The sequence below is a fragment of the Melanerpes formicivorus genome, unplaced genomic scaffold (genome assembly GCF_026170545.1).
Source record: "Melanerpes formicivorus ecotype bairdi unplaced genomic scaffold, bMelFor1.0.p_v2 SCAF_15, whole genome shotgun sequence".
Lineage (NCBI taxonomy): Eukaryota > Metazoa > Chordata > Aves > Piciformes > Picidae > Melanerpes > Melanerpes formicivorus.
In genome coordinates, this window is record NW_027142367.1 from 9189090 (window position 1) to 9202098 (window position 13009).

Genomic DNA, 13009 nt, shown 5'->3' on the forward strand with positions numbered 1-13009 from the left:
TCGCTCCCCCTTCTGAACTAAACTATAAGATTGCCAGTGCTTGATAGGAAGAACAAAAGATGAGGAGTAGTAAAATAAATTCATTCGTTTATAGTCCTTTGCTTGTTATTTTCTTTTTTATAAGATGCTGAATTTATCACTTGTCTTTGTGAAAACAGTCTTCAGAAGTATAAGTGGCCGCCTACTCTTTTCTTTGTGAGGAAGCAAATGCATATGATGTGTGTACAGACAACCCAAGAGGAAAGCTACCTGTAAATGCTCATATATCATCCACTTCTAGTACCTGAGGAAGATCAGGTAATCATAATGGCTTCCTGATGTTCCTTAGGCCAGCCACAGAAAGAGCATTCAGGCAGCAAGTGACTACAGAGGCTGTACCTATGCTCACACTGAAACAATACAGCACCAGCCTGGAGCTGAACTCCACTGGAAAACACTGCTTTTGAAGGTCAAGCGAGCCTTCAAAACACTGAAAGCTTAACACAGACCTTGGGTAAACCTTTAGTTGTTAACCAGTGCTGAAACACTGTGTCCTTTCCACTTCCCTCTTCACATTAGAAGCTTGCAACTGGCAAATACTTCATGGCAAAACTACATTTCCTGCCTTAGGGCTTTTACAAAGAATGATTCTGTGATGCTTCAAGAAAGAATCAATTAAGGAAGTTTCTCATTCCCATACAGTTAAACTAGTAATGTTAAGTTTCATTTGAACAGTTCAAAATTATTTGCAAGAAGCAGCAAAAGGTAATGATAAAACTTGATGGCCACTCTTGCCTCTCTTTGTATCCATATGCCCTACCTATATCTCTAACTGGAAACCTTCCTGTGAGAGAGTCACTTAAAGAAATAATTCTTTAAGAAGTTGAACAAGTTATTACAAGATGACTGCATACATTCATGCAAAAGACATTGCTTTATGACTTGTGCCACTCGTTTTCCCAAAGTCTCCTATAACTCAGCTGGAACTTTGTAACTAGAGGGAAATATCATACAAAAATAGCAGAGCAAATAGTTATCATCAGAAATTTCATGACTCAAAGAAGAATTTTTCAAAAGATTAGCTGTTCAGTCATAAAGAACAATGCTGGACTGAAGGGTTTTTATTCACTTCTAGTTGTACACTCAAAGTGAAAAGATCAGAACACTGCAATTTATTATGGAACCATTTTCTAAAGAGTATACAAAACATCAAACCCCCATTAATTTTTTCTGCCTACTTTTCTTTCATACCTCAACAATGCCTTCCATGATGGTTTTTATACCATGTTAGTAGCATGTGATATTCCAAATTTCATGTGGTCCTGTGCAAGCACAATGAACAACAGCCACCTAGGAGATTTTCCTTATTACTTCAAAGCAGCTGTGTAAAAATACACACATTTTATAAGTGCTTTATATTCCAACATTATTTGAAAAAGCATCTCTAATATATCTAGGGTGCTATGACACAGTAACAGGTATTTACTTAGAGTGGTTGCTCTCAAGGTAAACTTATTACAGCTTTTCAAATCAATTAAGATCATTTGAAAAACCATATGATCTTCATATGACATTACTAGCAGTGTAATATTGATGCCATTTGTTCAAGCACACGTAAAAATAACCAGAATAACCTTATGGAAAAACCAAGCATACAACTAATGAGCTTTAAAGAAATCATTTGGTAACACAGATTCCAGTTAAGCAAGTGCTTGTGCTTCAAGTAACTTTACATACATAAGTGATCCTATTTGACTGAATGGGATTACTCACTTGCAAAAAGTTATTTCAGAGGCAACTCCTACTTTAAAATTCATAAGGAAGATGAGGTAATTAAACAATTGTCAGTAAAAGCCTTTCTGTGGCAAATTTATCTAAGAAATAGTTTAAACAGACATATCAGAATTTAACAGTTTACATACTACAAAATGCATAGTGTGTACTACTAATGGTGTCCTAAAAATAACAACAATAATAAAAACTCTAATGTCTGTTAAATGTATTTTCATTAAGAAAAATGTCTAAATCTAGAGTTGTGTTTAATAGTGGCAAAATTCAGTCTCGCTTGTGCATGACTTGGTGGGTTTATTTTTATTTTCTTGCTCATATTTATGTGTGAATGTATGTATCATACCTACTGTGAAACATCTCTGTTGGTTCTGTGACAATTTACACCTAGCTAAGTCACAGAAATTAGAACTTGGCACCATTAACACTACTGATGCACTCACCTTGTCCTCAACCACATTGTCTCCTAGACACAATAAAGGTGTAGCCAAAGATTTATTCTGCCAATAAGATATAGTTATAGGTCCCATGAAGATTACTGACACTGAAGTACCAAATATGTGCTGGCCTTGGACTTAGCAGATAACATGCCAGTTTTGAGATACATTCAAGTTGACAATAAATCAGTATCACAGTTCCAATAACAGGAAAAAATACCTTAGAGGAATTTTTGTGTTAAAACATTCCACTTTTCAGTTAGCTATTAAATGGCAATGATCATAATGAACTAGGCAGTAGGGGTTTTGTGGCTGAAAAGTGGAGACATTTTTCTACAAGGCTTCTTTTCTTTTTTTTTTTAGAACTTTTAACTGCACAGTATTTCCCCTTAAATCAATTTTATCTTAAAAGAAAAACCACAAAAGAAAAAAAAGCTCAAACCAAAAGATGTTCTAGTAGCAATCTTACTATGAATCATGCTTGGTTTTTTGTATCTGCATGTGCAAACACCTCCGCAACCTCCATAGCGCCTCCAAAACACCTCCCTCTTATGCATACAAAAGAAGCAATAGTTATGGGCTATGGAAAGATAAAGACAGCAAGAAGCACTAGTTCAGTACTGCACGCTGAATTGCAAGGATTTCTTTTTTCCTCTCAATGTTTGTCACCAGGAATTGCTGAGAAGTTTGTTAAGAAGGCACCAGTTTCTTAGGGTGTATAGCTTATAACGATTTTTTTTTTCAAGCACCCTTTTGAACTTATTTCAGTTTTCTGTTTTTGATGATAGTCATGCTGACAACTTTTTTTGGTCCATCAAATTCTGTAGTACAATTACATGAATTTACTTTTAATAAATTACCATCTTTGCATATATCAGTCAAACCATGAAGACTAAACACTTGCAAATAAAATGCATTATTAATTTAATTGTCACAGCCTATTTAGCTAGCTTCTATTAGTATTTGCTATAATATGCAATATATTTGAGGGGAGAATCAATTCAAAACATAAAGAATAAACTGATTATATTGTCCTAGAGAAATTAGAAAGTAGCAAGCTTGCAAAATTATAATCAAGGGATTAATGTTTTAAATAGGTAAGAAAACTACCTAAGTTAATTTGTAGTAAGTTTTCTAACCAAAGGGATGATTGAACATGCTGAAGAAGGATTTGTTTGGTTCCTAAAGTCACTACAAGGACTCGAACTCTCTCATAATAGGAAGGGAAAGGTGGAAAGCAACAGTGGTCTGGTATTTACTGCATTAGATCATGTGGCTTAAACCTCCACCATCACCAGTGACAGACTGCTGCTAGAAAATTATATTGTTGTTGCAGCTCTGCCACTACTACTTGATGTCTCTCTAGATTCATCCAAAAGATGGATGAAGAAATTTCAAAAGCAGAGAGTACAAAGTCACTCAAACATCATTTGTTTATGCAGGCTTGGGGGTAAAACACAACAGCCTGTGCTAGCAGCTGGGGCAGGGAGGTTGCAGGCCTTAGTTGGGCTCTTCACTCCTCAGGCAGCTGGGGCTGCAAGGGCTGTGAACCTGCCATCACACAGAAGGGAGACACCCCCTCCTTCTCCTCACACTATGCTGGCTAGCCATCCAGAAAGCCTTTGAGGAATATGAGAAGAAATGGGGAAAATGGAAAGAGCCAGAAGGCCTCCAGAAGAAACATGCAAACAAAAAGCCAACAACAACCAATTTAGATTATAGCATCCTGTTTGTTTAGGAATTCATTTCAAGATGATGATCGCCAAAAATGTGCCTCTCAGGCTAAGATACTATATTTGGAAATCTATTGTATGTATCCTTTATTGCACACACATTCACTAGGGTAATGCAAGTTATCTCTTTGTTGTATTTATGATGATTATACAGTAAGTACCCCCTTGTAAAAGAACATATTGGTGTTGAATGCTTCCAGTTACAAAATAAGCCACCAGAGCAAAGTATTTTTTGTAATTGTTGCATTATGACAAAAAAAAAACAAACAACATAGTGTAAACTTGAATACAACACCCTAATGAAACTGTTGTTTCAATGCATCATGTTCTATTTCATCTCAAATAACAGAACCTCAAAACTTTTCAAGTAACAATGTGTTAAAGAAATCCTGGTTAAGGTCTTTGTAGATGAAATCTCATTAAAAACACGAGCACCACTTAAATAGGTGCATACTCAGACATTTAAAATCCTGCTCTTAGGTCATTCACTGATTTAAATGTGATGAACCTGTGAGGAAAGGGTCTAACTGACTACCATTTCCATTGTCCTTAATGAGAAACAAACACGGCCCAGAAAAAGTTTTGAGTGTTCTCCTACAACAGCCATCATTTGTTTCCTCTTTCTTTCATACCAAAACCAGAAAGTGCTCATACATTAAAGCCTACAACAGAAGAATAAGTTACAAGATAATAATATTTGAAAGAGTACCAAGTGTCCAGCAATGAACCCTGCAGACAGGATAGCTCCATCTACCCAGACTAAAAGAGAATGTGCAATCTTTAGGTTATCCAAAACACATCAACTTTACAGTTGCCCCAAAAATTTCAAGGGAATAGCAATAGTTATATCACAATTTACTGAACAAATCTGAGGCAAAAGAAGTTTATCTGCAAACACAGTGACACTTAAGTTGTGAAACAGTTATGTATCGCAGGAAAAAAATAACCTGCTCATGAAAAGAAAGTCTGAAAATGTTAACTGTATGCAGATTATATATATAAAAAATTGACTCACTTGAAAAAATAGTCAAACCCACCAGACTTCTGGTCAAGCCCAAGAACACTGAGGAAACTTTCATTTTGATTCCGCTGTGATTGTGACCTCAGTGACCAACATAAATCTCAGAAAGCCATTTAATAAATCTATAAGCATAAAGGCCAGCAAGAAAAACAAATACAAACACTTTTTAAAAAGCAAAAGAAGAATATTTGATTTTGTACTTGAAGGGACAGTTACAACTATGAAAATTTTGAGAAAATAATATCAGCTGTCAGAAACAGCCAAAAAGGTGCAAATCCTACACCTTTTACATAGAATTACTTTCTACACCAATTTTGATATTGACACCCACAGACATGTCACAAGCATCATGCTGGCAGAGCACTTAAACATGTCATCTCCCTCTGTAGTTGGAGTTGAGCTAAAAAGTCCAGGTAACTTTATTTTGGGTAAGCTAAATATTCCAGATAGTATCTCCACACATTATCTAAGATAAAATAAGAAAGAATTTTAAAGTACTTTACCTTTCTTTAGGTGTGCCAACTCCATGCTTGCCCAGTAAATGAGTGTTCAAATGCTTCTTCATCACAAACGCCACCCTACCAAAGAAAAAGAAAATCCAGGAAGATTATTTTTTTCCATGCAGTTTTCACATACAGAATTTTTCTGTTTTGAACAGGCACTTAAGTATTTATTTATTTATTTATTTATGATGGATCTTTAAAAAACCCTGATAGACTATCATTTCAATTTCTGAGTCCATTCTGTAGCGACTTTTCTTCAGTCTGAAGTCACTGGGTATTTTTCTTACAACAAGTAATCACAATCATACATTGCTGGTCAAACCATGGAAATCCTGTTTCTGCTTCTGCTTCCCTTTGCAAATTAGAACATCATATAAAATATATTGATAATATATTCTCTTTTACCTGCATAACATTTCTCATGCTACCAATTCATATAGCTTTAGTTAAACCTTTGAATTCATTCAAGTCTAATGGGCCTACCCCGCAACCCTTCTTCATACAAGCAGGTCCATTGTTTTTAATGTTTTAATGAGTAACACAAAAATACAGCAAGATCAGATGCTTTAAGCACTCCTTACATCTGTTTGAACTTGATTGTATTAATTATGTAAAGAGATATACACGGAAACAAATTAATAGCCTTAGTTATTTTATAGCATTGTAGAAGAAAAAAGGATGGAAAAGGTGAAGTACATGTTCACGAATACACTTTGAGCAGGAATATTGTTCAAACTGTCAAGATTATTGTTCAAAGCATCAACAGCAGCAACAAAATATTGCTACTTGGCATTATGTTTCTACCAAACAAAACACAGATAATTTACTTTAATTTTGTTGACATACATAATGAAACAGATAGGAGCCTATCAAGTACCATTCTTCTGCTGATAAGACCATAACATCAGTTTAATTATGTCATGTGACTGCTTCAAACAATTTAGATATCAGACTGAAGCTTCAAACTAAAATGGTTCTCTCGATAAGCAAAAATTTTACTGCTGCAACTTTCAGTGTGAAAAGGGCTTGCAAACATTTTTGTTAATTATGTATTACAGCTGTCCTTCATAAAGTTAATTACTAATAGCTGAAAGGCAATAGACTCTATTTGCATATGTACATGAAAGGCATGACATATGCAAAAATATGATTTTAATTAGCATTCCATGATATGAAGGGCTACAAATCAAACTGGCATGTTATAAGATTCTTAACATTAAATGCTGAATTCATCTGGACGTGTTTGCAGTAATGGACAATGGAAGAACTGTAAAACACTAGCACTATGGGGTTTAAGAGCCACAAAAGCCAAGAGACAGTACTTTCCCTTTAGAAATATGTTAATGTAGCTTCTCCATGTCTGATCTACTTTGGGCACTTTCACATTATTACAGAGAAGCTCTCGTGTGTCCCTTAAAGTATAAGAACATAATTCCATCTTATTTAAATTATAGCAATTTTCTTATTTGTTAGAAAAAAGACATTTTAAAAATGTCTTTAATACTTTTTCCTACACGATTTATTAGCATGGTATCATAATCATTACATCTGTGAATAATCTTTCACACCATTACCATCATGACTACACCAGTGTCATCAGAATTACAGTACGCTGGGAAAATAATTGTAACAAAGGAAAACAAAGTATGTGTTCTAATATCAGCACGAGGCATTCACAACACACTGCCCTGGCTTTTTGACAGAAATACTAACCATTTCCACACAGCCATGAAAGGTACCAAACAGATTTTCATTTAGTAATATTTGCATTTCCTCTTACAGATTTCCATTCTCCCCCTCCTCTGAAAGCTAAACAAACCCGAAGATGTTGCTGTGAAAGGGCAATGTGCGATCCCAGCTGTAAAGGCATATTTTACAATTATTTACATCAAATATAAAGATCTGAAGTAGCTACACGGTGTTTCTATGGAAGTTCTGTACTTGAAGCTTCCAAACAAAAGCTAAACATTTCTTATGCTGCACAACCGCAGGGGATACAGACAGACATACCTTTCTGCAAAATCAAAGACAAAGGCCTTGTTAATAATGTGAAGCAATTTATCTCGTATTAGCTGCCTGGGTCTGAGTAGCCATTTTGCTGCTGTTACAGAGCACAAATAAAATGAAGACTGACTCAGTGTCTCAGCGCTTACTAACGTTTTAAGCTTTTAGGGCTTGAAGACTTAAGACCTGAGGAGTGCAGATTGCCTGGAGTGCTCAGCATAGCTCAGAAACAACTCCCCACTGTACAAAATTAGGGAGAGATGGCTGCACTGTTTGCTGCTTTTACAAAGCAAACACAAACGGCATTTTCAATACATCTGGTGATTCATAGTATCATAGTATTATTCAGGGTTGGAAGGGACCACAAGGATCATCTAGTTCCAACCCCCCTGCCATGGGCAGGGACACCCCACACTAGATCAGGCTGGCCAGAGCCTCATCCAGCCTGGGCTTAAACACCTCCAGGGACTGGGCCTTGACCACCTTCCTGGACAACCCATTCCAGGGTTTCACCACTCTCATGGTGAAGAAGCTCCTCCTCACATCTAGCCTGAATCTCCCCACCTCCAGATTCTGAGCTTATAAGCAATTACTGACTTAGTAGTCAAAACCCACTGATCTTATCAACGCTATTTATCTCTGATGAGTAAACCAGTTATTCCTAAGATACTTCCAGAACCAAACAGACATGACTTAGCCTTGCTCTGTGGCACCAGTCCTTACTCATGGGCTGAATGCGTTCAAGATACATTGCTCTAGTACATCTCCAAACCAGAGAATCTTTTCATCAGCTGCAGTAAGCACCAATTCAGGCTTCACTGAATTTCTCATTTCTTACTTTTTTAATTCTAGTGGAAACAGAAACATTCAAATGCTAGAAATCAGCTGTTTCCAGAAATACATCAATAGGGAGTAAGAAAAAACTTGTAACTGCCATACTCCCCTGTTTCCAATACATGCAAACCAGGCCAGACTACAGGCCTGGAATCAGTTTTAGAAACTCTGATCTGGACATACTCATCCCCAGCCCACATGAAGACAAGAAGTCACAGCTCAGATGCTCTTCTGAGGGTCAGATCCCAAAAGGCAGAAATGTCTAGTCTACAGATCCCAGTCATGGCCACTAGGAGTTCCCTCATTAGGAAGATGGCTCCTATAAGCCTCCTCTTGCAGTGGAAAGAGGTAAGTAGGTAGGACTTGGTTTGCTTGTAATGGCATTCTGTCAGATTAATTCTTTTGTGATTTTCACCTACTCTGGCTTTTTGTTCACACTTAAGGATAATTTAAAGACAAATTCAAAAATTGCACAGAGCTATAGAATAGCATCCACACTCCCTATGGACAATTGTTTGTGCATATACCATTATTATAAATAACTTTGAATCATAAATATATGAGCACTTTTCCAAATATAAGTTTGCAGAATATTCTGGTTTCTGTTTAGAAGAGTTGTGGCTTTGTAGGAACGTGTCCACTCATACTCCATGGCAGTCTTCAAACAGTACTTGGACTCACTCTAAGAATGTCTGTAACTGATTTAAGAGACTCTGCAGACTTGTCTTCAGTTATAAAAGCACATTTTCATGTATGAAAGTAACAAAGGGAAGTCTAATTCTGGGAATAAAGAAACATATTGGACAATCTTTACTTCCACTTTTTATTCCAGTGTAATACAAGTTCTTCAGCATGTACCATGTTTATCATCACAGTACCCAAGGAATATGAATAATCTGTCATGTATTGTCTGTCCTCTCATTTTCTCTGCAGGGAGAGAATTGTGCTCTGTGAAGTATTTTGTTTTGAGAGGGCAAAAGAATAAAGATTTTAATATGTTTCAAATCTATAATAGCTCTTTTTAATATGTACATCACTGTTAGTGAAAAGCAAAGTTTAAAAAAGGAAGAAAAAACCCCAACAACCAACAAACACACAAATCAAAACAAGCTTTTTGGACCATAAAGTCATGAAACCTGTTATTTCCTGAGCGTTTACTAAGTGCTCAGCCTTGGCCTAGTTCCAGGGAAGAAGCCACATCTTACCCCTATCAGAAAGCCACTTGAAGCCACATCAACAGAGGAGTCAGCTTGTAACTGCACGAAACTGCTGAGGAGGACCGGCAAGAGAATTTATTTTTGTGGGACTCTACAAACAAGGTATCCAGCAGTTGAACAGCAATTTTAAATCACTTCTCAGTGGATACACTGCTCTCTGCAACTGCTTGTGGAGAATTTATCTTACAGACAAGAATGTTCAATGACAGCAGAAAAGTCCAGGAGAATAACAATGAATATCTACCCTTTATTCATATTCTCAATATCCTTTACATCTCCTTTAAACTGTCCAGAACCTCTTTACACATGAATTTAACTCTGAGAATACAGGTAAGCTACTGCATGACTACAGACTACACAGACCTCAAGTACAGATGTTTAAAAAAGTTCCTTGAAACTATTTTTTTTTTAATCAAAGCAAAAACAACACCCACAGACAAAACAAAACAAAGCAAAAAGGCAGAATCGAATGCTATTATTATTAAATTATTAGTAGTTATTACTTGCTTTTATCATAGGTCTCAGACACAGGATAAATCACCTGGGAGATCTGACAGCTTCAAAGAATATTAAGAAAAAGGGTCTCTTTATATACCACCACAGCATGTGAGAAAATAATGTATTATCTTGTCTGCATCAGTTTGTATTTTCCATGATCTGTGCTTGAAATTCTGTCCTTATATATCCACATTAAGGCAACAAACCAGAAAATCAAGGCAAGCTGCATGGATCATACCAAGAAGTGGCACAGTATGCTCAGACAAGCGAATAACAACATGGACTCAATGGTTCTTCTTACCCAAATGAAATGGTCTTGTCCATTGCTGTATCTTGAAATATGCTGCAAACCCTACCTCTTCGTAGTTGAATGAGTGGTTTGCATGGAGTCATACCAACAGGGGTATTAATTAGTAAGAGAAAAAAGTAGTGCACTTTCTCAAGGAATAGCATGACCTGCAAGTATTTTGGAATGTTCAATAAAACTTGTGTATGTAATTACAGATTTTTGCAAGTACTTAAGATTTGTACAGGTTCTACACATAAAGGTAGAACTTCAAGTCAGTACTTAGTTAAGTAGCACATTGCAGTCTACAGGAACTTAAAAAACCCTCCAAGTTAAAAATCTCCAAATTCCATAAAAATGTGCTACTCAAATTTCCTCTCTCGGTCAGGATTTTGTATTCAGTAGGTCAGCTTCAGGAGAAAGAGCGTAGAGGAAAACACAGAACTGCCCAGAAAGCAATGGTTTTCTATGAACAAGTAATTTTTTTTTTTTTGCCCTGCATCAAAAGTCTAAATTCCTGGGAATTTCTTCAAGTCCATCATTCAGGGATGTTTGCTGATTCTGAAGGGTCCAGGCTGGGGTGCTGATAACTCTCTTGCATGACTGCGCGCAAGGGACTCAATTTAAAAGAAAGTATCTGGCAGGGCAGAGTCTGGTGTGGAAGATATCCAGTAGTCTGAAAGGCTTCATGCCCTTTGTGACAAGATGTCAGGTTCAAGTAAATATCTGGCAGAGCAAAGTCTAGTGTGGAAATCATCCAAATATCTGAAAAACTTCATGCCCTCTGTGACAGGACGTCAAGTCCTAGAACCCTGCATAGGAAAGCTGAGGGGTTTTGATGACTCATTTAGCAGGCAAATGAAGCAGGTCTTATCACTTCCAGATAACAGTTATGGGTATTCTTCATAAGTTAAAAACCCCACAAAATCAATAGCATTTCAGAAGGTTAACAAGTCATGTGTAATCACCCAGCCTGCTCTGTTGAGTCTTGCGGTGCACTGCCTTATACTCCCTGCTGACCCCAAGTGTTAAAAAAGGATATGGCTACTTTACACTCCACCTTCACCAACGCTTGTAATTAAACCGGAAAATAAAACACACGCGTTTGGCAGATGTGGCTCCTTCCTCCTCGTAGTCATGTGAGCACCTTGGCAGACTGGAAAATGCAACCTCTTTCTCTTGAAAAGAGAAACTGAAAGAGGTAAATGAGGAAAACATCGCCACCACTAACAAGGCAAGAACAAAAGAACTATGGCAGGAATGTCACAGCAATTCATGGAACCTAAAATCTGGCAGAAGTTTTACATTTCTGAGAATTATTGACCTTTCTGCCTTAAGTTTGAGGTGTTTGCTTTGTTCTGATTTTGGTTAGTTGTTTTTGTTAGCTGGGGTTTTGTTTTGTTACAATTTCCCATGCAAGAGTCACTTATATTTCTTAACTGTTTTGTTGCTGAAGTTCAAACCCCAACGTTTTAAAAACATTAATGTTATGTCAATATTCAATCATCAGTGCAAAAGACTACAACCTTTTAATCTCATTTTTACCTTTACTTGTAATGAGCTAGCTATGAAGCCAAGGTGGCCAGCAGAAAAACAAAATTGAGAAGACAACTTATATTAGTCGAACACCTGTACACAGCTTGCACCCAAGGTAGATTTGAGTATCACAGCAGCTACTGTTCCTGACTTGCTTTCAACAGGATGACAGACAATAGGATTGTCAATGTGCTGTTCAATGACCTGCATCAATCTCAGGAATAATTTACTGCTATATCAGACAGATCATTATGGATGAGTTGCACACTATCAATCAATCGACTGCGTTGTTCCTGCATATTCCTGCATCTATCAACCAGAAGAGAGAGACATCCCTCAACATATTCTTGTTGCTTTCTGCAACCAATCTGCATCCCTCAAGGCATGAATTATTATCCACATTGCCATAAAGTCGTAGCAATAGGTACAACTACTCCCTTTCACGTGTCCTGGCAAAAGAGACCTGGGCACAAAGTAAGGACAAAGTAAACAAAACCAAAATAATCCTCTGCTGTTTCACTCAAGCTGGCTTGGACAGATTTTGCTGTCCAATATTACCAAATCCTCTTACTATCCCTCTTTTAAGAGATGTATGTTATAACATTATCCATCCAGGACAGAAATTTAGTCTGTCATTGCAAGGACTGTGGCAAAAGAAGAATAAATTGGCAGCATTTACATTATGTCAGACCCCAGAAGGAAATTCAGTTATTGTATGCCTCAGCTGAAGCTACTTATTTTGAAACTGAAATTGGAAAGGTTTCTTGCAAGTTAACTATAGATCCATTCTGAATTTTATTGGGTTTGGGATTTTGTGGTTGGCTGGTTTTGGGATTTTTTTAACTACAAAAATTACCCTTCAATAACAGATGCAGGAATAAGCCAAATTCAGAGAGTGATGATTGTTAATAACATAAAGGGGAGAGGAAACTTAAGACTGCAACTAGGAACTTTTAGATTTGGAGATAGAATGAAAAGCTGTGAGCATGACATGGTACAGTTTGTGGGCACTGACAGCACTTTCCAAAGACCACACACTTTGCCTCCTTAAAGGAGGGAGAAAGCCACTGCACTTTTTAGCATGTAACTCTCTGCTGAAAATGGGACTTAGTTAACTCAACCAAATTTTACTGTGTGGCTCAAAGCCTAGGGGCTGCATGGCACAACTTAAAA

General features: G+C 36.9%; 1 protein-coding gene across 1 annotated transcript in view; it reads right to left on the bottom strand.

The window, feature by feature from the left end:
- The window catches only part of ZNF407 (zinc finger protein 407), a 372851-nt gene that overhangs the window by 226328 nt on the left and 133514 nt on the right, over nucleotides 1-13009 (bottom strand). The window contains exon 4 of the mRNA XM_068147570.1: nucleotides 5462-5536. Coding sequence (XP_068003671.1) covers nucleotides 5462-5536 — 75 coding nt within the window. The remainder of the gene's footprint in view (nucleotides 1-5461; nucleotides 5537-13009) is intronic.